We start from the raw sequence: 26,920 nt of genomic DNA, 5'->3' as shown, positions 1-26,920 counted from the left end.
ATCAACCCCACTCTACAAAGTTCTCCCTTACACCATATCCCTTAACACCACATCTAAATGAGTCTTAAACACATTCAGGGATGGTGACCCCACCACCTCCCTGGGCAGCCTATTCCAGTGTCTGACCACTCTTTCTGTGAAGAATTTTTTCCTAATGTCCAGCCTAAACCTACCCTGCTGCAGCTTGAACCCATTCCCTCTTGTTCTATCACTAATTACCTGGGAGAAGAGACCAGCACCAACCTTTCTACAATGTCCTTTCAAGTAGTTGTAGAGAGTGATGAGGTCTCCCCGCAGCCTCCTCTTCCTCAAACTAAACAGTCTCAGCTCCTTCAATCGCTCCTCATAAGATCTATTCTGCAGGCCCTTCACCAGCTTCGTTGCCCTCCTCTGCACTCGCTCCAGCACCTCAATATCTCTCTTGTATTGAGGTGCCCAGAACTGGACACAATGCTCAAGGTGTGGCCTCACCAGTGCTGAGTACAGGGGGACAATCACCTCCCTCCTTCTGCTGGTCACACTATTTCTAATACAAGCCAGGATGCCATTGGCTTTCTTGGCCACCTGGGCACACTGCTGGCTCATGTTCAGCTGCTTGTCAATTAGAACCCCCAGGTCCTTTTCTGCCAGGCAGCTCTCCAGCCACACTTCCCCAAGCCTGTAGCGATGCATGGGGTTGTTGTGGCCCGAGTGCAGGACCTGGCACTTGGCCTTGTTGAAGCTCATACCGTTAGCATTGGCCCATCGGTCCAATCTATCCAAGTCTCTCTGTAGAGCCTCCCTATCCTCATGTAGATCAACGCTCCTGCTTAGCTTTGTGTCATCTGCAAACTTGCTGATGATACACTTTATGTCCTTATCAAGGTCATCAGTAAAGATGTTAAACAGAAATGGTCCCAACACCGAGCCCTGCGGGACACCACTTGTGACCGGCCGCCAGCTGGATTTAACTCCATTGACCACCACTCTTTGGGACCGCCCATCCAGCCAGTGCTTGATCCAGCAGATCGTATGCTCATCCAGGCTATGAGCCGCCAGTTTTTCCATGGGAATTCTATGGGGGACAGTGTCAAATGCTTTTCAAAAGTCGAGGTAGACAATGTCCACAGCCTTTCCCTCATCCAATAATCGGGTCATCTTGTCATAGAAGGAGATCAGGTTCATCAGGCAGGACCTGCCTTTCATAAACCCATGCTGACTAGGCCTGATCCCCTGCTTGTCCGTTATATGACTTGTAATGGCACTCAAGATGATCTGCTCCATGACCTTCCCTGCTACCAAGGTCAGACTGACAGGCCTGTAGTTTCTGGGATCCTCCTTTCTGCCTTTTTTGTAGATGGGCGCTACATTTGCTACCCTCCAGTCCATTGGGACCTCCCCAGTTAGCCATGACTTCAGGTAGATAATGGAAAGTGGCTTGGCAAGCACGTCTGCCAACTCTTTCAGCACTCTTGGATGTAACCCATCCGGTCCCATAGACTTGTGCGCATCCAAGTCTCAGCCTTGTTTGTTAATAATCTCAGCTTGTTGTTGTTGGTTTGGGTTTTTTTCCTGAGAAACTGAGCATGCAGCACAGCCAGTCTGTTATCTCTCTGGTCTGCTGCCTCCTTTTTATAACACCTGGGAGTGAAATCCCTTGGCATGCTGGTAAAGGCTGAGGCACTGCGCAAATGTGTGGAGCAGCTGTTGATGCAGAATCGCTCTTCTGTGTTTAAGTTATTCAAAGGGGTCTTGAAGCCATAGGCTGCAATGGCATGCAATAAATGGGATAATAATGGGACATGGTTCCACTTGGCACTAATTATATATAATGAAATGGAACATAGTAGTCAGTGGCTCATCCTTCTTCTACACTTCTGACTTCAGGAATTTACAACTTTTTCAGAGGAGTGTGTTGTTTTGGTTTTAATTACTGTTATTTTTGTTTCTTCAGTAGTTATGTCAACTTTTAAAAGCAACAGTATGTTAAATGAAGCTGAAAATGTAATGTGTGGAATATATTAGGGGTATTATTTTTCTAGCTTTTTACATTTTTTACATGAAAATTAATATTCCAAACCAGCTTTCAAAATTGGTTAGCTTGGGGGACTGCATAATTTGGGGTAGAAAAGGAGAGCCCAGTTCTTAGTTCTGCCCCTGTGTTGAGCTGCTCCTGGGGTCTGGGTGGGCTCAGCATCCCATCTCCCAGTTGGAGGTGCCAATTTCCAGCCAGAAGCCAGCCAAGCTCTCTTGCTGACTCAGCTGCATACTTCTTCATGCTGTCTTGGAGGAATTGTTAGCCTCACTCTAACTGTGTTTGTCACTGGGTTTTAAAATAATCTGAAAATACCGTAATCATAGATAGCTATTTGGGGGTAGGTCTGAGCATCCCAAAGGCTTGTCATTACCATCTTATTACCACTGCTCCAGATCTGTGTTTGAGTTTATTTTCCAGATAAACTCCACTGCTCCAGATGCATGTTTGAGTTTATTTTCACCTACGTCTCTTAAGATTTAAAAAAAAAATAAAAATCCAGTAATAGAATTAATATTATTAATAGCTTTTCTCTTCTCTTGGTCCAAAGAAGGGCTTTTGGCTTATATGTCTGTCTCCCCTACATGTTCATAATTTATTTTAATAATTCTTCTGTCTTTTATTTTGTTCACAGCCTACATGCTGACACACTACCAGTTTTGTTTCCAAAAGAGGAGTTCACAGAACTACACAGTGCCTGATCCAACTAGCCGCTTTGATGTTCCTCACTGGACCATGTAGGTAAAATTCAAAGAAACTTATATTTTCACATTATGTCTTTCCAAATATTGAAGATATCAAGAAACAGCTGAAAAGCGAGCAACAGTGCTCGCTTTGCGAAGTCAGGATCTTTTTGAATTTATGAATAGAAAAACCACTTATTAAGCCCTCTACCTTTGTGATGGGTTTTATTTTATCATCAACAGATACACAACTGTAGACTGTCATATGTCACAATGTGTTTGGTCTCCTTGACACATCTATTTTAAGTTGTTGTGGGTGCTGGGAACACTGTGATGCCTCTCATTCCTGTAGGTGTACCTGAGCTAACTTGAATAGCAGCTGCGGTGGTGCAAATTTCGGCTTAGGCACAAAACCAGGCAGAGAAATTGAACAAATTCTTAAGCAGTTGGCAAACCTTGAGCTTCTTGTTATTACAACTGCACAGCTAGCAGGATAAGAGCTAGGCTGGAAAGGTTTACATGAATGAACATTTATGCTTGTCTGAAGAAGAGTAGAGCAGTATCGTAGTATTGGTAATCAGAAAAAAAGATGCCTTCAGGTTATTCCTGTTGATCATCTTGAACTTCTGCACAAACCTTCAAGTTTTCTATGAGTTTCAGACAAAATAAAAAATGTAGCTGATATTCCATCTCCAGGATTTCCCTGCAGAATAATTCAGTCTTGCTATAGTAGAGGTGAGAATCCAATAAGTTAAATTCAATTTCTTGAAAAGTATGTCTTCCCTTCTGGTTTTGATATGCTAGCTGGGTTTAGTTTCAACAAGTCATTTCCCTCTGTGAGAGTAAACCTAGGCAAAAAACTAAACTGTTCTGATTAAATTGCCAGCATTCATTATCACTTGACTGCTTTCTCCCTTGTATGTTACGCTGTTTTATGTCTCAGTTGCATTGGCATTTAAATTAATTTACATGAATTGGTAGGCTGCAGCGTTTATGTCTACATTGTAGTTGGTGTTTCTTTTACATTCCTTAAACATTTCTGTAAAACTTCCACCTTGGTTTGCATTTCTAATTTTGTGGAAATAAACTGTAAAAATGGATATTTAGCAGTGGTTTAGATGGCCTGAATTTATACGTGCCTGCACACTCTCCTTACACAGAAAAAAGCTCTCCTCACATACTTGCTTTAGGGACGGTGGCACTGGTAGTTTATTGTGATTGTTTCTGGAGTGTCTTGAGGTTTCACTCACTCAGTTCTGTTTGGAGAAAGCTTCTAACCAAGTCATCTCAGGAAAGCATTTTCATAGCATACTGGTTGAATCTATATGGCTTCAATACTAACAACAAGTGTCTCAGATGAATCCGGAAACGATGCTTACTCCTGCTTTCATATCCTGAAATTAGGACATGGTATCTTGCAAATGGTTGCACAGCTGGCCATATTCAATTACAGTTGGTTTTGCCATTTATGTTGTGTTGACCATATACCAGCTTTACTTAGACCTTTATTCAGGTAAGGTGAAAGGTTGTGGTATTGTTGCAGGTGACAGATTTTCTGTTAATAAAATACTGAAAACACATACATTTCCTGGTTTAGAAGTTAAATTTGAATTGTCACAATTCATAAATGGGTTGCTAGTTCTAGATTGGAGAGAAGATACATATTCCCTGTTGTGAGTATCCAAAATCTTCCCCAGCTGTAACTGATGGGCAGGAAAGCAATCCCAAAAGACATCTATTATGCTGGAGAGGATATAGAGTCTGAGGAGAATGCCTTTTCTGCAGGTATCAGTGGCACAACTGTTCCTTGGCAGGAAATTTTTTAATTGGTGCCAAATTTGAGAATACCCCAAAGGAACTGGAATTGAACTGCATTCAGTTTTAGCCTAAAAGGAAAGTAACAAAGAAAATACCTGAATTCATATAATTAACTTCTGCAAATTTTATTACAGTACACATCTCTCTCCCTATATAAAGTTGTGTTATTTGTCACTTAGACTCTGATGTGGCAGTGCAGAAACAGTGAGCAAAAAATAAAGCATCAAACCATATAATCCGTCTACAAGAAATACAGTAACAAAGTTTTCAGAAAGCCAGAAATTTATATCTTTTTTTCCTAATACTAAATTAACAACAACAAAGCCATTCGTGCAAATAAATCTAATGGATTGCTTTAGATTTGCACTACACTGTCATGTTACCTCTTAAGGGATTACATGCATAAAGAAATAATAAAATAATGTGCTTTACTACCCACAAATGCGCAGTACATTAAACAGAATTTGTTGGTTCATCTGAACACATTACATTAGTCAAGAGAAGCATCATCATTTTTCTCAGCAAAGGTGCATTAGCTCGGCTGTTTAGGCTGTCAGAATCTTAAAATCTTGCCTCAAATGCAAGGGTAGTGGTCACTATGATATGCATTTGCCGTTTAACACAAGTAATGCTTGTGCTTTAGTGGCTTTTAGCAAAGTATAGATGGTTGGCTCTAATACAAACTGCAAATTCTAACACAATTGGTGTAACTTTCAAGTGTGAACTAGGTAATGTCTGTTCTAAGAAGAGACAGAGGAAATGTCTTTTCTTAGAAGGTTTATATAGCAGTATACTCATGTTGATTATTTAAAAAAATATTAATGTGTTAAAATTCATTCATATTTGTTCCATATAGTCATAATGTGATTAAAAATATTTTTTCTGCATTTAAATATCTACCTGAAACTTCATGATATTGATAAAATCTACTAAGTCAATCAGAAGTTTAACTCCAGAGCATTGATGTTTGTTTTATATAGTGATAGAGAAATATTTGCTTCTATACATTATCCCTTGAAAAATGATTCAAGCTTTTAATCCAAAGCTAATGGAACTTGTATTTTTATTTATTTATCTATTTAGTAGGTTAGAGCAGAAGAGTAGCTTTGACAAAAAGAATAACCAATTATAAAAGCATGTGTAATTTGTGGCTACAGCTGTCATGAGTACATGCTGTAAGCAGTTGCAAAATCATTCCAATTTTACAGTGCTTACTTGCTTAGTCCCTTCAAAGTGACTTGGTTTGACATTGTTTCAGGAGAAGCACCACAGCTTAGATCATTGTATATCTTTAGCTAGTGTGTTAATGGTTCATCCATGAGGATAGGGTACTATTATGCTTAAAAAGATGATTAATGGCCAAAATTAATTTACTAGAGACAACTCCCTCTTTGTCTCTAGTTATTTAACTGTGTCTATGCAGTAGCTATTGATGATGAGGAGAGCACATAGACTGGGGTTCAATTTATTCATTCATATTTGCTTATTTATTCATAAACATATTATCTTAATTACTTGGAAGAAAAAAGTGACATAAACTGGTCATTTGTAATTTGCATCCTGAAAGAAAGTGTATTTTTATGTTAGAGTTACATTTTTTAAGGCTTTGTGATTTAAATGAAAGATGGTAATATTTGCATATTTAAATTTAAGTATACAAAATATAATTACTCTCAGTTGAATCTCCCTCTAGGGTATAGTGTAAACAATTCTTCTTTCATTACATGCATTAAAAACTCAAGTGGAATGATTATGGCTAAGTTCCATTCCCTCTGAAAAAACATAACTTATGAGCAAAGATCTTTCAATACCTTTTTTCGGAGGGAAGACTAGTAGTTTTTGGAATTACAAATTTCTATTTCCTCTGGCATTTAAAAAAAAATAATCTTGGGTTTTCTTGTCACATGCTTCACCAGACTGATCATGTTTAACTTGTGAGGACTGACTAGTTTGCAGCAGTAGGTGGTATGTGAGATACAGACTTCAGGAAGAGCATGATTTCCATAACCACTTCAAAGGAATACATTATAAATAAAATACATTTCTCTGGGGGCTTACAAAACCATTCTGTTTATAATCTAAATTACATTAAGCTAAATAAAATAGTACAGTAAAACCCTCAAGGGAAAAATACTTCATTTAAGTTTGAACATTACATTACTTCCATTAATTGGAAGTATTTTACTCTCTCTCTAATAGTTTATTTTTCATTGAATATATATAATTAAAAGTACTGTCATTATAACAGGAGTCATTCTTTCCCATTTTGTGTTCTAAGCCCTTCTGTTCAGTAGATTACTATAGTTTTATTTGCTTACCTTCCTTCATTTCTCACTGCTTTATTCCTGGTGACTAACCCTCTGAGCATCAGTGTATGACAGAAGATTACCACTGCTGCATCGTGCATGTTCAATTTAATCAAACTCATACTGGAGTTGAGATTTTGTGTTGTTTTAATGCAGCCTGGAGTTTTGTATCAAAACCAGAGAGTGTGAGGCGTTCTTCTGTTCCAGTATTTTAGTCTGTTGGTGCAAACGATGCACCTTGCTTCTTCCAAGGTGCTCACAGGGGTTAACTGTTGAGGCAACACAAGCAAGAGAATCCATTAGTCTCTCATACATTATATATAACTTTATAAATGTAACTTGGAGACAGAGAGGAGATGCTGTACATGCATATATGCATGTGTGTGTATTTTGTGTATCTACAGATTTAAGGTCACACATGTTTGTGCATGTGTGCGTGTGATTGGCTGGTATACATATGCTTTCCTTTCTTTTCTTACTATAAATTTATGCCTATTCAGTTTCATACGGGAACCTGATAGGGTATTAGACTCTAAGATATATGAAGATAATATGACTTCCAGGAGAGGGTGACTAGGAAAATATTGGGAAACGTCAGTGAACTATTTAATTGTAAGAATGATTTATTCCACCTTCCTTTTTCACCCCATGACAAGAGACCATACAGGCTGAACTAAATCAGGTTATCGTTCTTAACAGCATGGAAGGCAGTAAATCTGTAGTGCTGAGCTCCTCTAATATTGACAGCTTTGCAATATGGGTATCTGTGGAAATAGTCTAAGCACATATAAGCTAGCAGAAACTGAAACAGGTTGTATAATAGAAGCAAGCCAGTCCCATATACAATACTTATTCCCACTTTAGTCAGCTTTAAATTAGACACTAATTTGTAGTTAATCCCCATTTAAGGCCTAAAACAAGCTTTGAGGTTTCACATAAATTAATTTCAAGTGATTAAAAATATTTTTTCCATAGGAAAATAAATCTTTACAAATATTAACAATATTCCAATATAAAAAAAGAAAGAAGCCATGCACACATTTTCCCCTAATTTAGAAAATGCTTGCTTTTTTTTTTTTTAAAGAGCACTTTCAAAAGGCAATAGTAATTAAAACTAGCACCGGATTGAAAAAAAACTTTGTTGACCTGAGAGTTTCATGTTAGACTGAGTAAACCTTGACAGGGGAAAATGTAATACGAAATATCAAAGCTTAGATATATTTTCTATTGACTCAGAACCTAAAAGTTTTATGAAAATAGTAAGAAGACTTAGTCACAGAAGTCTAAAGAAATTACTTCTTCAGTATATTTTCTAAGATTTTCACTAAGGCTTAATTAAGTTTACAGTTTCATTGTATATCCTTAGGAAACTTTTTCCTTTCTGCTTTATAAGATACTTTTTTTTTTCTCCAGTGTTATTTGTCTGCATTTTAAAACTAGCTTTTGTTCCTATTCTAAATTGTCGCCATGTGATTAAATAATAGAGGTAATGAACTCTGTAATGAAATACCGAATTTACTATACTGTAGCAAGTAGGAATTCTGAGTTTTTCTGTACTGTTTTTAAATTTCTCCAAATTGGGGGTACTGGTGGATGAAAAGCTGGATGTGAGCCAGCAACGTGTGCTCACAGCACAAAAAGCTAACTGTGTGCTGGGCTGCATCAAAAGAAGCGTGGCCAGCGGGTCATGGGAGGTGATTCTCTCCCTCTACTCTGCTCTGGTGAGACCCCACCCGGAGTACTGTGTCCAGCTCTGGAGCCCTCAGCACAAGAAGGACATGGAACTGTTGGAGCGGGTCCAGAGGATTGACACAAAAATGATCAGAGGGATAGAACATCTATAAGGAAAGGCTGAGAGAGTTGGGGTTGTTCAGCCTGGAGACAAGAAGGCTCGGGGCACCTTACCACTGCCTTTCAATTCTTAAAGGGGGCTTGTAAGAAAAATGGGGACAGACTTTTTAGTAGGGCCTGTAGCAATAGAACAAGGGGTAATATTTTTAAACTAAAAGAGGGTAGATTTAGCCTAGATATAAGGAAGAAATTTTTTATGATGAGGGTGGTGAAACACTGGAACAGGTTGCCCAGAGAGGTGGTAGATGCCCCATCCCTGGAAACATTCAAGGTCAGGTTGGATGGGGCTCTGAGCAACCTGATCTAGTCGAAGATGTCCCTGCTTACTGCAGAGGGGTTGGACTAGATGACCTTTAAAGGTCCCTTCCAACCCAAACTATTCTATGATTCTATGAATTTTATTAAAAAATAGTTTTCAGTATGCAATTAAATTACACCGTGATTAATTATTTTTTTTCCGTTCTTGGTTTCTGTCCCTTTGCACCAACTTTAACATTAATGGAGAATAATTTTATGATTTTAATAAATGTATATGCATATATCACCACATATTTTGTTTAGGATGGTTTGTGGTAGTCTGAATAAAAAGGTAGTTCCTCATTAAAAATCTGAAACTGTTGTGCAACAGAATCCCATCTTTCTATAGGCAAATGTATGCTTGTATCACCAACTAAATCTTAACATGCTAAGGTAGTTCAGGTCCTACTCTCAGGGCTGACTGCTTGATCATAACAAATAAACAAAAGCCCTTAGAATTATAGAATGGTTTAGGTCAGAAAATACCTTTAAAATCATCAAGTCCAACCATTAACCTAGCATTGCCGAGTTCACCACTAAACTGTGTTCCTAAGCACCACATTTACAGGTCTTTTAAATACCTCCAGGGATGGTGACTCAACCACTTCCCTGGGCAGCCTGTTCCAATGCTTGATAAACCTTTCAGTGGAGAATTTTTTCTTAATATCCAATCTAAACCTCCCCTGGTGCAACTTGAGGCTGTTTCCTCTTGTCCTTTTGCCTGTTACTTGTGGGAGGAGACCAGCCCCCACCTCTCTACAACCTCCTTTCAGGTAGTTGTAGAGAGGGATAAGGTCTCCCCTCAGGGTCCTTTTCTCCAGACTAAACAACCCCAGCTCCCTCAGCCTCTCCTCATAAGACTTGTTCTCCAGACCCGTCACCAGCTTCATTGCCCTTCTCTGGACTCCGTCCAGCACCTCAATGTCTTTCTTGTAGTGAGGGGCCCAAAACTGAACACAGCATTTGAGGTGGGGCCTCACCAGTGCCAAGTACAAGGGGATGATCACTTACCTAGTCCTGCTGGCCATGCTATTTCTGATACAAGCCAGGATGCTGTTCAGGCCTTCTTGGCCACCTGGGCACACTGCTGGCTCATATTCAGCTGGCTATCAACCAATACCCCAAGGTCCTTTTCCACTGGGCAGCTTTCCAGTCATTCTTCCCCAAGCCTGTAGCATTGCATGGAGCTGTTGTGACCCAAGGGCCGGAACTGGCACTTGACCTTGTTGAATCTAATACAATTGACCGTGGCCAGGCTGTCCAGATCCCTCTGTAGAGCTTTCCTACCCTCAAGCAGGTCAACACTCCCCCCTAACTTGGTGTCACCTGCAAATTTATTGAGGGTGCACTCAATCCCCTTCTCTGGCTCTCACTGCAGCTGCATCCCCCTCACATTGCCTGCTCCTCTCCAGACCCACGGTACACAAGGTGACGGTCACATTCTCCTTGTAACCCCTCACGCACAAGGACTTAAGGAGAAACTTTTTGTCATTGTCATAGTGATATAATTTTAGGATTTTGCTGAAATGTCTATATCTTTACATCTATCTATATGTGTATATACATGTACATATGTATATATCTGTATAATGTACATAAATGCATATATCTATATGTTTATATGTACATATATACATATGTATGTGTATATATACGCATATGTAGTTGTCATAGAGTTGCATAGCTGGATGTGTGAGGTAACTGGAGTTTCCTTTAACGAGGAACTGCAAGGCTTTAAAATGAGGCTTTCTTCTGAATTTGCAAATTTGTCCATTTGAATAGTTGTTCACTTTATCGTGTGCTCTGTCTCCATGTGCACACAGCTGCCACCCAGCCATGCTCTGAATGACAGCAAGGCACTAGATTCACGTGTTTTACTCAAGAGTACAAGTCACAGGAGAACATAGTTGCAAGTCCACCATATCTCTTGTTTCAGTGTAATTTGTAAGTAAAATCAACTTTCAAATGGACAGTTAATGTGGAAAATGTTTTAATTCCAAAATGTCCTAAAGTTTCATTACAAAATATTTTCAACCTTCTGTACATATGATGACACCTTGCGTGATCTGTTTTTCTAGTTAATGTTGCTCTGAATGACAATCTCATGTCACATTTGTACCTTTCATACTGTCTCTCACGATGCTATAGCACTGTCTTGAAATATCCCCTCAACATCATACCTTCTTTTACTATTATTCTGAACATTTCATGAGTGAGTGAAAATGAAAGATCACAGTACTAAAGTCAGGTATATTTCAGGATGTGTTAAGTTACTTAAACGTATAAAAATGTTTTTAGCACACAGATGTAACGTAAAACTTACTGCATGTGTATAGATGTTAGCCATCTCTTTCTTGTTTTCTTAGTTAGCCTATGAGTTTTCTGTGGAATGTATTGTATCTGATGTGTTGGTTGGCTGCTATCAAAATAGAAGTAATGAAAGATATCATAGCGGAGGTGTCAGTCCAGCTGCAGTTAGTAATCAGTGTTGCTTTGAAGCAGAGTGTAGGAGGAAAGGAAATGATCCAAACAAAGAAGCTGCTTTTGTACTTTTTCCCTGGGATTTTTCAACTTTTTTCTGTTTTAGACGTCAGAAGAATAAGTGATTATACAACTGAGCTTTATATTCAGTTCTTGGGCACAGTGTATCGCTTGTGCATGAAAGCTAGAGGGGTTCACAGTCGGCTCTAGCAAGCTGGTCACTGCTGATTTGCCTGGTGCTGGGTGAATTAGAAACATTATGCTTTCAGGCCAGTGCATATCTTCTGAAAAATGCCTGCGTTTTATTGGGATGCTATTGCAGAGCGGATCCTACCAAGTGATGTGCCAAGGGCTGATTCCCTAAGGTACAGCGACTCTCAATGTCAGCCCCTGTATTGATTTAAATCTAACTTAATACAGTTGTTTGCATGTGAAAGTGGGGGAAAAAAAGAAGATTCCTCAATGTTCAAAGCATTTTAAAATCTCTGTTCAGTGGGGATTTTGAATGGGTGACTTTGACTGAAGATCATTGTTTCGGAACAAATTTAGCAGGTCCTAACAGGCTTGCAGCATGCACGGATGCAGTGTGCATGTGAGAAGAGCTAGAATCACATTCACTGCAACCTGCAATTACTTTGTTGGTGAGTTTGTAAAACTTATCCTAGTGATTAATAGAAAAGAAGAAATTAATAGTGTTATGTTTTTCTATGGCAGAAGTTCCGTTCCTTATGTTAATTCATATTAAGAGATCGACTGTGTTAATAGACTGACACTAAGGAATGGAGCTTTTGAATGATTGTGTCCTATGTGTAAAGTGAATGATTCACTATGATTCTTCAATTTCAAACTTTTCTCTAAATTAATTAATTAAAGCATTCATTTAATTAATTAAAAGCATTGATGCTGATGCTTTGATGCTGATGTTGAAAAGTATTCTCAACAACAGCACAACGAATCTGCAGTGTCATACTGTGGTCCTAGGGATGCCCAAGACGAGGTATTGCAGCACTTGGGAAAGATCGATAGAGAAGTTGTACAACCGAGAGCAGAGCTTTCTGTGGCACGGTGACAAGGATTCGGATTCAGTAACCCAGATGCCCTCTGCTTCTATTTGTAACCGGCAGTCCGCCCAAGCATTTTCAAGATTTGTTTCAGTTTGTGCTCACATTTTGGCATTTGCCTCATAGATTTTTCCACTGTTCTGCAACATCTGTGGAGTCTGATGACCAGGGTCTCAAATTCTTGTGTGTAATCGTTGACCATTTCCTACGTAATTGCAAGGTGACGGAGTTGCATTCGGCACAGCTTGCAAGAGAGGACTTTTCATCCTGATTTCTAATTCTCAGGTGAACTCTAGGCACCACTCCTGTACCATTTCATCTAAGGTTATTGCAGCCCTGGCAGGACTATGCAAAGGGCTTTGAACAGCTGGAGGCTCAAGTGGAAACGTGTACTGGGCTGCTCATCAGCTGGCATTTACCACCTTGACTGACTTGTGAAAGAAAACTAGAGAAGAAACATTTTGACACACAGTTTGTTGGTGACATTTGTATTCAAGGGATACAATGTCTGTCTTCAAAAGTACTGAGACGGTTCTTAAGGTTTATTACTCTGAATAATTTTTAAAAGTATATCTTCCCTTCTGAAACATTAGCAGACATTGCATGGTTAATAAGAACTAGGTGTACTTAAAGGTCCCTGAGGAAAGAAACAATAGGTGCTTCGTGTCAGTCGTCTTTTTTTGTGTGAGGAACATCAAGTTGAAGATAGGCTGTGATATATTGTATTGTTTTATTTCCCTCTCCACAGAAAATAAGCTGCATTGTATACCAAGGTATTACCTAGTGTGTCCTGAGGAGAAGACATGGACTCCTAAGTTTCTGGTCTTTTGTTTGCTCAAGCCAGTGCCTCTTTGATGAGCTGCGTTTCTACTTCCTTCACACTGCATCCGTTCCTAGTGATACCTTTTACTCTAAATAGCAGCGAGGGTTGACTAGTTATTATTATCCATTATCTTTATGCATCTTTCTTTTTGGGACTGTTTGGATTATATGCCTAAAACCCAGTCAGGGTTAAGAAAGATTTAAAGTAGGGATAAATCCATTTTCTTATCGGTCTTCTTTTTAGTTGGGAGAAATCAGAAACCTAAGGACTACCAATCCATACATCCCTTTTTCTCTCTAGCCAACACGTTTTGCATTAACAGGGGTTCTGTTAGCAATTTTCTGGTGATCTGTAATTGCTGGGACAAGAGGCCGCTGGGACAAACTGTACCAAGTAGCTACCAAAAATATATAGGGTTTTGTAATGCATTAGATGTCATTAAATGCTTAAATTAGATCCCTAGTGCACACATGTACAATCATTACTACTTGTAATATGTAACAACAGTTTTAGTTCTAAAAATTTCAGCTCAAGCTCTGTAGTAGCCACTGTCATTAATTTGCTCAGACTGTTTCTCAGTACATACAGGGATTTGTTGGAGAGGGTCAATAATTACTGGGATATTTGCTGAGGTTTCTTCCTCTTTTTAAAGATAGTTTTAAATTTTATTTCAGTGGTTTCAGTGAGTGTGATTAGCTTTTGGCAATTTAAAGAAATGAAAAGAGCAAATCTTGAACTGTGAAGAAATGCCTGTATTCTTCTGGGCCCTGATTTCTATTAACACTGCCTGTGGAGTAGAACAATTCTACAGGACAGTGTCTATCACTTAGACTAAAATAGAGAATCAAGGAAATAAAACTTCAAAACCTTCAAGACAAGAAGGTAGGGAGCTGTCTGGAGAAGAGAAATATATTTCAAAAAATTATTTCAATTTGCTAGGACTTCTTTCTAAGGGGAAAAAAAAAAAAAGAGAGAAAAGATGTTATATTAAACAACGCTTAGAGGAGATAGGACTTCATCTTTTAAAAGTCCTGTGGAGGACCCCTATATGCTGAGCTACACAGAATTTAATCTACTTCTGAAAGATGAAAGGATGAGGTGAGCCTGCCAGAATTTAAGCCTCTGCTTCCAGGGAGCCTAGGTTTTTCTACCTTAGTGATTAGATCTCAAAACTACTTTATCTGGCTATAAATCCCTCTAAATCATTGCTTTAAAGAATTGTATACAAACTGACTGTATCTCCATGAGGTAGTGAGGAGCCTCTATTATTTCAGTGCAGAGACCAAAAGGATTGTGAGTCAGGTATTTGAGAAGAACACAAACTGTTCTTGGTTGGTTTCTTCTTTCTCGGTCCTTTTTTCATTGAGGATAATTGCAGCATAAATAATAACACAGCTTTGATTTTCCAGTTCAGTTCCTGGTGTGAAGATCCCAAATTATAGGGATCTATATTTCTTACATATCAGATTTGTAAAGTTCCCTGCAGATTAAGCCAAAGGGATTCCTTTCCTTATCTATGTGTTTATGTATATATGCATTTGGTTCTTTTATTTGTTACATTTGTGCTCATAACTACAAGTTTAAAAACAGTGGAGATCTGTTGTGAGGCTTAAAGAAGCATATGATAATGGAAATACAGAAAAACAGGTGACTGCTCTTGCCCTCCTATTAACTTAATAGTTAAAAAAGGCTGGACTTTGTATTCAGAGTTTTTATAAAAGGTCTATGTTTTTTTAAAAGATGTAATAGTATTGTATATAATTAATATGAATGATAACATAATTTTTCTTGACATTTATGATGAAATGTAATAGCACATATTTTCATTTTAGTGACAGTGTATACATTCCTTATCATCACAAACTGACCTTTTAGGTTAAACATGATCAGATGTATCAAATGGTTTTGCATCAAAATTTTTTATTTAATTTTTTTTTTCATTGACTCTGAATTTTTCATACAGCGTAATATAACTAAACTAAATAGTGACTTGTTGCATCTAGGAATTAATTGTTTTTGTGAGCTATCTAGTTACATCAATTTTCAGAAGAATATCAACGATTTTCCCACATAAAAACAGATAGAATAAGTGAGATCTCAATGTTTTGGTTTCAGTATTGCGTCCTTTTCAGCTCTCTTCAGTGGTCTTTCTATTAGTGAACTATACACGTAGATTTTTATGTTTGCAACCTTAATGTGATTGTTGTCATGGATGGAAAGCACATGCCAAATAATAACCAGATCTTTCTTTAATTTTCAATAATTAAATATAAAAATGTATATAAGAAAATAAAGGAGAGTACAAATTGATTAATGTCAGTTTTTTTATAAGACAGATGTAATAGCACTATCTTCATGAAAATTGTGTGAAGCAGTAATTAGTTTGTGGGTTTCTGGAAGTGCCTAAAGGAGGTTAAACTTTCTACAAGGAGTTTTCGATTATTTTTTTAGAATAAAATAACGTATTTCTGAGAGTTCCCTGACCCAGAATACCAAACTTACTAGATGTTGGTAATGGCTGTAAACTCAGCTGTAAGTGAGGACTGGGTCAAAGAGGAGAGGCACACCATTTCTGAGCTTTGTGCCAGTGGGAGGGACACGAACCCAGGATTTTTCTGCCCCATTTACAGGGAGCTGAGTAGCAGCAGCAACAGTATTGCACTGGGAAAAGCTGTGCATTCCTTCATTTCTCACCTTTGTGCAGATGTATGAAAAGCAGGGTGGTCGGGATAGTCCATCTTATCTATTTTTCATCAGAAAAAAAACCCAAGCAAAATCAGCCCTTTTATGTGTGCAAGTACATCTCAGAAAAACAGGGGCATCTGGCTGACAGTGACTGAATGGGCTTATACGTGTGTTTCACAAATGTAATAGACCAAGGAAGTAGGGCATTTATATGATACTGTTAATCTTAGAGTAGTACAGTTGACTTTTATCTGCAATGTCAGATAATGACTGGATAGAAAGTATGGATAAACCATGGAAGACTGCCAGCTCGGATCAGATCTCAGCAGGGAAGGACCTGAGAGCACCCCTGTCTGAAGGCAAGCACAGCACTCTCTTATCCATCGGTGCAGATGCCTGTATCAAGGTATCTGTTGCTATGCGTAGCCCTTCACAGAGGTATATGACAAGTGAGCAGGAGTGGATATGGTCTAAGCTTCAATATGAATTTAAAGGAGTTTAACTAATTGTCCTATATCAGTTTGAAAGGAAGAAATTCTACAAAATCAACACGATGGACATGTGATCTGTTCAAAGCATGACTTCTTAGAGCAGACTGCATTAGAGCAAGCTGGCAGGTAATACAAGGGATAAGGCTGGTGTAGCACAAAAATTGCATGACATGGAAGTACAGCTGTCTAATGCCTATATGATTTCATTATTCCATTTTAATAGTTGAAAAGTAAATTCCGGTATAATGTTCTTCAAAAGCCACTAGAAAAAAAAAAAACACTTTAGTAACAATACTATGCTCAGGGTCCTTCTTGATTTCTACAGTCAGGATTGGTCATTTTAAATTTATGATTGATTTATTTTTTTAATAAACTGTTTCCTGTTGCAAGGGCTGAAACAGGAAAACAGTAGAACATACGTTGAAATTCTTAATCGGGGGTTGTTTAGAGACTTTGCTAAATTTGGATCACACTCTTATCTAGTAAGCAATAGGGTTTGCAAACACAAAGCAATTCTTGTTTTATAGTGTACATGCATTCCTTGTTTTATAGTGTACATGTTGATTGCTTGCTAGATGCTGTTCTTTATCACTTTTAATGCTGTCCTTCCCATAACAATATTGTAATATCTTTTGCATATGAATTGATCACTTATGCAAAAGGTATCACCTACACAAAGAAACATATCCAGTATTATGTTCTGTTGTGGAAAGGATTTCCTGAAGCATTCACACTGCTAAGGAAGGATATAAAGTGCTGAGGTGAGGTTGTGCTTGTTCTTTGTTTCCGTGGGAATTTATTCCTTGTGTTCTGGCTAATTTCTAGGAAAACTTTCTCTACTTCCCATGTAATCAGTATCCCCCTAAAAATCTCTATTATGCCAAAGAGGTAAAGTCATATGTTTGTAAAAAAAAACGAGTCCCTAGAGGATAACTTGAAATATTATCCCCAGATGGATCAGCCTGAACAATGCATTGCCAAAATGTAATCTTGTTTAGTGACCTGCCTATTAAGCGATATTGCCATTAGTCTTTATGACATTTTTGTTGTGCAACTGAAAATATTGTGCAGTATTTTTTTCTATTCACTATTGCATGCCAAGTAACAGTGAAGTCCTCTCTTTTGTTCTACATGAAGTTTCCTCTGTAAATTGCTTTCTGTCAAAAACAAAGCTTCTGTCATCCTGCCGTTCCCAATCACTCCAAATGGGGACAAGGTAAGGGAGTTTGTCACAGTGGAAGAGCTTCAGGAAACTGGTAAGCAAATAGATTAACTCTCACTGAGCTCAGCTGCTGCTCATGAGCATGCAGGAGGGAGATACTTTGAATGAAGGAGAACATTGCTTGTGTTTCACACACTGAGAGACATCAGAAACCTCCATCCTACTCAAGATTTCTTACATGTCTAGGAAAAATCTGATATACTACAAATGCTGCTGCCACTCACTCAGCCATTAGGAAGCCTTCTTCCACTAGATTTTAACCTTTGATGAGGTGGAGAAGAAATACAATAGTTGTAAAAACAAAGAATTAACCAAGGGATAAAGGGATATTTTACATTTATATAATTTCTTGCTGTTTCCGTTGGAGTGAGGTCACCTTTTAAATAAGCAAAATACTAACTCTGGCTTCCCATCCCTTGAAATTTGAACAATATCTAAAAAGTGCCTTCATAAAAGTATCATCAACATGATGTTGTTGTTGTATCTTGTGAACCTGCAGAACACATTTATTCAGTCTGCAGGTTAAAAGACTATTGCTATCTCTTACTCCACTAACTCTGAGGATTCCAGTAGTCAAAATAAGTTCCTTCCATGCTTTCATCTTCCATGCTTTATCACCTGTAGTTGAGGCTCTTTGAACTTACTATCAATCCATTATTATTCATTGCCTACTTATGAGGTTTTCAATTATACTTAGCTTTTCACAGATGCTACCAAAGAAATCTTAATATAACGTGTTTCAGAGATAGCCGAGGCTACGTACCTTCAAATGCTAGGAATCTGTTATGGAAGTTCAGAATCTTATTCAGCCTAAATATGTATACAGATTTATATTTTTTAAGTAAAGAAGGAAATAAATCTGAACAATTTTAATTCCATGTAGGCAGCGTAGCAAAGAATAGAGCTAGAAAAAATAGGAACAACCTGGTTTCAATGAAATTTTCTTGGGGGAAGTGGAGGGAGGGTGGGAGATCATAGATTCAGTAAGTACCAACAGGAGTAAGAAAAAGTTGTCCCACCTCAGAAAAAAACAATTGCTTAATGCACTTGCACAGGGGTGGTTTAGTCTGAAGAAGAGAAGGCTTCAGGGAGACCTTATCGTGACATTTCAATACTTCAAGGGAGTTTATAGGAAAGATGGAGAGATAATTTTTACCAGGGCCTATAGTGATAGGACAAGGGGTAGAGATTTTAAGTGAAAAGAGGGTAGATTTAGGTTAGATATAAGGAAGAAATTCTTTACTATAAGCGATGGTGAGAAACTGGAACAGGATTCCCAGAGAAACTGTGGATGCCCCATCCTTTGAAGTGTCCAAGGTCAGATTTCATGGGGCTTTGAGCAACCCGATCTAGAAAAAGATGTCCCTGCCCATGACAGGGGGGTTGGACTACATGCCCTTCCAGGTCCCTTCCAGCCAAAAACATTCTATGATTCATGTTATGATTCTATGTAGGAGACAGTCTTTGCTTTAAACCAGTCGAGTGGAGGGATTGAATCAATACTCTCTGTGTTCTCATGTAAAAGCTCCAGACCTTGTTTTAGTAGATATTCTGGTAAATATAAGTCCGTGTATCCTATTTGTACTTTTAAAAAAATTAAATTCCACTTCTCTTCTAATGAAGAACAGAAGAATGCAACCATGATCTCAAATTTTTTTTGGTGTATGAGGACATTTTCTAATAGGATCTACTTGGGTATGTATTCTAGTTTTCAAAGGTGGTCTCAGCATAGGAAAGAACATATCACTTTCTTTTCTCAGTTTTCTGATTTAAAGAGCGGACACAATAGTATCTTTTTATGAACTCTCAGAGAACTCCAGAGAATGTTGCGTCATATACTACTACATTTGCTTGTGTTACCCTAATTCGGGTTAAGAAATGTATTCTTAGATCTATATAACGACTTTTACCTGCATCCTGTTTTATCTTTTGAGTGAACCACTATAATCACCAGTCTAAGATAATTTCATAGACCCTTTGTGAGGGCTTAATATGAAGCTATATCCCCTGGTTGCTCCATTTCTGTGTGAGCCATTTTCACACTTTCCTCATAGACCAAGGAAGCTGCACTTATGTAATGGGGAAAACCCTCCTAATCTGCAAAAGTTTTAAGACCAAGCCTTTCAGTTTCTCCAGAAATTTTCAGAGACGGGTTTGAGAGAAAGTTTAAATCTATATTGTTATGCCCATTTAAAGCACAGCTCTTCCTGTTACGCTGGCTGCATTTCAAAGTTGAAAACATATGTTAGCATTTCTTAGTTTTTCTATTCCTGATCCTACTTTTCTCTTTCATCATTTCAATGTAGATATGCTAAATGGATTAAGATGTGCTCACTACAAATCAAAACCTTCGCAAAGGGGACCCCGTATCTGTGAACTTCTGTGCGGAATCTCGATATCCTGCTGCGGCTCATGTTTTCAACCTTATTTTCCATCTTTTTAGTTCCGTCAGCACCAGAGATGACTGGGAAATATAGTTAACACAATCATTACTATCTTATTCCCAAGTCACCACCTGCTTTGCTTTTTTTAATGTTATATACAGTAACCTATCCTAACTTGAATACTCTCTGTGAGGTAAGGAGAAAAAAGAAGTAAAAATAGCAGATGAGTTTAAAAGAAAAAGATGAACAAGAGGAAATTTTACTTTATTTTTTTTTCTTTTTGTAGAAATAGGTGTAATTTTTCAAATAACATTTTCTTAATGTCCTAATCCCTGTGACCGTGAAGACGTTTGTCTCTGACTCTTGTTCTTTCAGATATATTTTTTTAATATAAATAGGGCTATTTGAAGGGTGTTGTCAAATTCTGTCTTTCTATGCTTGCAGAGATATTCCAGGAACAAGAGGGCAGTTCCCAAAAGAGCATATCTCTTTTTAACCAGAGGTAAGGCTAGTTACACCAGTGATTAGATTAGCCTATCACACATACTTTTATTTCCAGATTAATTTCCTGTGTAATTTTCATCTGGTTTAGATAACAGTTAAATTAGGTTTGTAGACCTTCTGATCCGTGACTGAATTTTTTTCCTAAATAATACATTATGCCAGCACCTAATCAAAATAGCTGAGCCAAGAACTGATCCAATGACAGACTGACTTTGGAAGAGTAGGGAAGAAAGTGGGGAACTGTCTTGATGTTCCCCTGCTTAGCATAAACAGGTGATGAAAGAGTCAAAGATCTGATACTCTGGGCAGCACAAACTCTTCCAGATTTTGCAGAAATTACAAAAACTCAATCATAAATTCTAGGTTTGATACAGATTTTACTCCAGACCAAGCCAAGATAGAACCCCTAGAGAGAGCTGGATTCCTCATCATACCTGGTTCATGCTATATCTACCCATGCATTTTTGTCTCCTCTTAGCAATGTGCATTTCCACTTCTTCTTGGCCCACATGAACGCAATTGGCTTGGGTTCTCCTTGCTTTCAGTGACCTCTTCAGGAATTAGCTGCTTTAGTATTTTTGAAGATTTGTGCTGAAATATGTGAAGTGAGTAAAACTATAGCAGGACCCAGGTCTCTATGTGGTGGGGCAATTAGGACAGTTAGGATAAATAACATGAATCTAAATAAGTCCATGATTTAAAATGGCAGTGATCTACGTTATCAGAAAAAAAATCTACTTCCCTTTCGTATCATTTTGTTTTCTTGTATTATTTCTTTGTTTTGCTGGCAGTGACTATTTAATGTTGTTTGTCCTTATGCCTGTATTCCACTGCTTTTGTTATAATTTACTCATGAATGGCATTTGCAAATTTGCAGTAATAATCATCAATGGGAAAGAACGGAAAGAAAGAACTTAACACAAGACAGCATAGTCATCTGTAGGTAGCAGAACTAGATCTATTACATATGCCAAATTCCAAGACAAAGCTCTGTTTCCAAGGCTTCTGGGTGGGATTTCAGGTCAAAGCATAATTGCTTTGGTTATGTCCGTTGTGAGATTTTTGGAGTAATTGTATCTTATCTGTGAAACTCAGAAGATGTCTTAAGATCTAGACTCCGCCAAACCGTAGAGGAAACTAAATGACACCTTGCTGCAAACAGCAATAGCTATAGTTTACATGTATGTAGTATTTTTCATCAAAGTAAAAAACATCCCACTTGATGCCTAGTAGTCTAATGCAGTATAGCGTATTTTGTGTTCCTGATGAATAGTTCTGTCATGCAGGTGACTCTTCAACTTTCTGCAGTAAAGTTGTATTGCTGTTGAATTATCATTAATTATTTATGCAAAAAATGGTTATAAATTTTGTGTGGCTTTTTTTTCCTTAAAATCCACAATGAACTAAGTAAAACGTAGAATTATCTTCCATAAAATTTCCTAAGAGTAAACTATGAATTTCTATCTGTAAAGAAACTGGCAAAACTAGTGAAAGGCTGCTGTTGCCATCTTACTGCAGTTGTGTCTCTGAATAATTTTTTTACATATCTTTCATGGGTTCAAGGAAAAGAGAGTAATTCACCCATTCTGACACCTGCAAACACATCTTAAGAGGGACATATACTCTTGCAACATTGTCCAGTCTGGAAGTAGGACGGTGAGGGGCAGCATCTGCTGGTACTGCAGATGACTGCAGCACTACAAAGTGCCTAAAGCCAGCTTGCATTTCCAAGGGGTTATTGGGACCTCTGGTACTCAGTCTTGGTTTTAGCCTTGTTTCCTAGTAGAGTTCATTGAATCAGTAATTCCCTGTGATGCTTTTTATGTGAAGCTCCTTGGAGGAATGAAAGCTACCCAGGAGAACAATCGTGAGGGCCTTGGTGGCAGCACTTAGAACAACAATGGACTCCCCAGAGATGCCGTCCTCTCACTAAATAGTAACTGTTATTTTTGATAATTACAGTCATTATTGTTCCTGCATAGGTGAGGACATCCTTAGATCTCATCTTTGTTTAGAGATAATTGCTTCCATTTTGCCAAGCTTCTTGGTTGATACCATTTATGTTTAAAGTAAGGAGAACTACAGCATTGATAAAAATTTGTATATATAGTTCATCTCAAAGATCAATTTAAAATTTTTGAATTACTAGTTTTTCCTTCTTAGCTTTCAATTAGCAAGGTGAAAAAGAACATGGTAGCATCATGAAAAGTCCTTTAAAATGTATATTGGTCTGTTTTCAAAATAAGCTATGGAGTTTTCATCTACCAGACTGATAAACTGATGGCTGTGTCTACAGTGTAATCACTTGAGATAATGTGCCTCATATAAACATCTCACAGCTGGCTTAGAATTGCTGGATCTGGGATAATTAGAGTTCAGTTCAAGTTAGCAGCCTACATATCTATGCAACTACTCAGACACCTGTGCTGTCAATGTGTTAACTGACCGTGGGCTTCATGTTGCAGCAGCTGTCATTAACCTTCGGTATCATCAAACTAAAGTCTCTTTGCCCATGTAACTATGAAAGCTTCTCGAGTTTTAGTTGAACAGGCAATGCGCAATGGGCTAGCCGCATTGGTCTTTGCATTGATTTTATGGGGCATGAGCACTCACCATTTCACTAATGGATTTTTTTGCGAAATGGAATCAGACAGCTATTGTTCATCTTAGACATTAGAACTGAAAATGATAATAAAATACTTTCGTATAACTTGGCTGATCTCAAACTTTACAGCTACACTTAAAGGTAGATGACAGATAAATAAACATCCCTTAAGAGTCTTTAGTGTGGTAATACATTGAACTCCTTTTAATTTAAAGCAGCGTGGTCTACAAACCATACTGACATTGGCCATATTGGATTTTAAATCATGCAGATTACTCTGCAGTGCCTCAATCCATGGAGGTATTTGCAGGCTTCTCTTAGGCTTTCTTTGGCTCTAAAAGGGCAGGTCCAGGGAATATATAGCAAGGCCTGATGTTTATCTTTCATATAATACATCTAAAATGTCAAAGCTGTTCTGAGCACAGCCAGAACACATTTTTAATTAGGGTCTGCAACCTCCAACTACAAAAGGTGAACCACGTTGTCATCTCTGTCCAGAGAGCACATCTGAGTTGTTCCAGCAGGAGGCCCAGGCTGAGCAGAAGATGGCTCTTCTGGAGTTTTCAAGCTTCAGAGGCTTGATTTTGCCAGGCAATCAACTAAGCAGCAATGACAGAAACACTGTGCCCGCTAACACAATTCAGAGTTGTGCTGCAAGAGGAAGTTGCTCTGCGATCTTATGCACCTCCAGAGACATTTATTTTCCTGCTTTTTTGTCTGCATGCACATCCCGGTTGCTTTTCTATCTGACTGATAGTTCCAGATACCGCAGTTCAGTATGCGGTCGGTGTGCACAAGTTGCAGCCTTGCATCTTCACTACCCCTGCTTAGTCCCCCTTGGAAGAAGCCGTCCCTTTGCGATACATGCAGTGCTTTACATGCAGTCACGTGGGCAAATAAATTCTCTGTATGTTCTCCTTGTAATCCTATGCCATGATATGGTTAAGCAGAATTTGATAATAAAATATGTGCTGAACTTGGCTTCAGCATAAGGGGGAATTCCTGCCTGGCCCTTTTCAAATTAGAAGAGCATCTGTGTCTGATTTATTTGGCCTTTTGTGTTTATTTTTTGAGGTTTTGAGGTATTTTTTCAAGCATTCTTAAAGACACGTAACTCTTCTAGAACCACGTTTTGCATACAATCATCAAGGCAGCCGAGCTATCTTCTGCCTCTGTTGATACAACAGCTGTTGATAGCAAATAACCTCTCACTTTACAAATTCAATTTCTGAGGAACATATTTACCCCTTTCACTCTCATTAAATGGGAATAAAACACTTGTATATTTCTCCCTGGGTGCAAATAAGGAAAAACTGTGGTCTTAAAACAAAATTGATATGTAAAACAATCTTCTCTCTACTGATCTTTCCTGCTCTGCCATCTCAAATTGCAAATTAAAAATTCAATAACCCAGATGTATTTATATAACATTACAACATTTTTAAACTTAAGAAAACAACGCTAAACCACTGTTTTGCTGGACTTTGATGAAGGATAAACTTGGCCTAAACATTGCCTTTGGGGCAGTTTTTTTTGTGGTTGTTTGTCTGATTTTGTTTGTTAGGACTTACTATGTGCTGATATCATATAAACACATTTAAGTTACTGCATTATTTTAATTGTAAATGAAGAGCAGCAGGAATCAGGAGTCAGTAAACATCTCTGGGATGAGAAATGCTACCGAGAGGACTCGGGTGTCAGTGGTGGGTGTCAGCAGGGCACTGGGCATGAGCATGACATTCAAATTGTTCTCCTGCAGGACGGGGCTGGTACATCACGTTGCTGTATCCACACTTGTGCAAGAATCTGGCACGTTTCAGTCCCTTAGATACCATTCAGGATAACCTGCTCTGGATTAAAAACGTAGAAATATAAAAAGGAAAGTAGACTTTACTAAACTGTGTGATGTGCCTCCAGAACTCACCATAAGAAGGTGTTTCAAGATACAAAGTAAAGCTATATTTTCCTGGATTTTGCATGTTACATGTCGAAACTACTTTATAGATGTTCCATGAGGCATTCAGAGTAGGTCTTTCTTGGTTCTAGTAATATCCACTTTTTTCTAGATCAGTGCAGGGTTTACTATTGGTATGACCTCTGACCACCCTTGTTTTTGTTTATGGTCATTGATTTTATATCATTATCACCTTTTTTGTTTCCATAAAAGAAAACACAGAGGGCAAGAAAATAACAAATTTCTTATTTTTTATATTCATTCATCTTACCTAGTATGGCAAATTCATTTCTCCTTCTGCCTAGAAAATTCAGCACACGATTAGAGTGAATATATACAATAAAAATACTAATCTATGGTAGATTTCTCAAGTAATACTTATGATTATAATGAAAGCTTATTTCACTGAAACTGAACAGGTATTGCTTTATATGGACAAAGAGAAAGCCAAAACTTAACTCATGAAATTATATGTTGTCTATAATAAGAAAGGTTTAGAATTCCCTAATCTCAGGATTTATCAAATTATATTTAATGCATTACAGATGCTACAATTAATCTTCCCAAAAACATGTGGAAGAGTTCTATCTTCTGAAAGGTGTCCTTTCAGTTAGAGTGAACTGCTTTGGGTCCATGCATATCTTTTCAGTTACATGTTTTTGAAGGTAACTTATTTATTGATTATTCATAGTTAATTCTGTCTTTTGATCAATCACTGGGGGAAAACTATGTAATTATCGGGACCAAATTATTGTCAGACCAACTATTTTATAATTGTTGAATGGTTTTAAAGGCTATAAGATATAATGTTGCATTTTTTACTATTGCAACAAATACAATGTATCCTATATATATATATATTTCTTGCCTCAAAGCAATTAAAATTATATGAAATAGTTACTTTTGACTTCTAATCCGGGCTCTATTCATAATCTTTTGGCAAGGGCCTAAGCCCTAGACACATCAAGACTTAACCAGCTCTTCACTGCAGAACACTGACTATTGCAAAACTGCATCTTTGCGTGCTGTGAGACCTTAAACTGTGAACTTAGCACCTTCTACAGTATATAGGAAATGGCACCTAAAAAGCCATCACACTGCTTGGGAATCTGCTTAAAAGAGCCACCAGGAAATGCTGAGGAGGGAGATGGGGTCTGTGTCCCACTTTGCATGCAGAGGCAAATGAAACATCATCTTGCACTCGTTAATTTTGTGCTGTAGTCAGTCAGCAGCCTTTGGCACACACTGTAGTTGGAGGAAAAAAGTGTCTTTTGTTTATTGGTTAAAGCATTCACCAAGGTTTGAGGAAAAACCATTTGCTTGAAGGGAACCCATGCCTCCTGCGCCAAGAGAGTGAAGCACCGCAGTTGTGTCTCCCTCAGCAGTGCTGCCAGCAGAGCCCTCCTTTGCCTAGAGCTAAAGCATTGTGGCTTTCAGAGAGCATGGGCCTCCTCTCCCTTTGAACAACTTGAATATTTTCATGTAAGTGCAAAGATTTGCAGTTTGGATCATATCTGTTTTATTCTGCAGCCAGTTTGGTGACTCCTGAAATGCTGACCACAGGGCAAGCTGTCAGAGAAAGCCAAAGAAAGGGCTATGTGCTGCTCCCCCTCTTTACATGTTTTGAGGGTTTGGGTTTTTGGGGGGCAGTTTTATGTGTTTTCAGAGGGGAGTTGTGGGTTTGGTTGGTTTTTTTATCCCCTTTAGGGCATCATTTTGAATTAGGTAGCACATAATCAAA

General features: G+C 38.1%; 1 protein-coding gene across 4 annotated transcripts in view; it reads left to right on the top strand.

Annotated features, from left to right (window-relative positions):
- CHRM3 (cholinergic receptor muscarinic 3) overlaps positions 1–26,920 on the top strand; it is a 285,044-nt gene that overhangs the window by 150,818 nt on the left and 107,306 nt on the right. For 2 of the 4 annotated variants that reach the window (XM_074580023.1, XM_074580024.1), the window contains exon 3: positions 2,649–2,751. In XM_074580023.1, the coding sequence (XP_074436124.1) occupies positions 2,654–2,751 (98 nt within the window). In that variant the 5' untranslated portion in view covers positions 2,649–2,653. Of the gene's footprint in view, positions 1–2,648; positions 2,756–26,920 lie in introns of all 4 variants that reach the window. The other 2 variants (XM_074580025.1, XM_074580026.1) reach the window with 1 other exon arrangement.

Source organism: Larus michahellis, chromosome 3 (genome assembly GCF_964199755.1).
Source record: "Larus michahellis chromosome 3, bLarMic1.1, whole genome shotgun sequence".
Taxonomy (NCBI): domain Eukaryota; kingdom Metazoa; phylum Chordata; class Aves; order Charadriiformes; family Laridae; genus Larus; species Larus michahellis.
The sequence above is the reverse complement of the archived record's forward strand: the minus strand, read 5'-3'. Positions and strand labels throughout refer to the sequence as shown.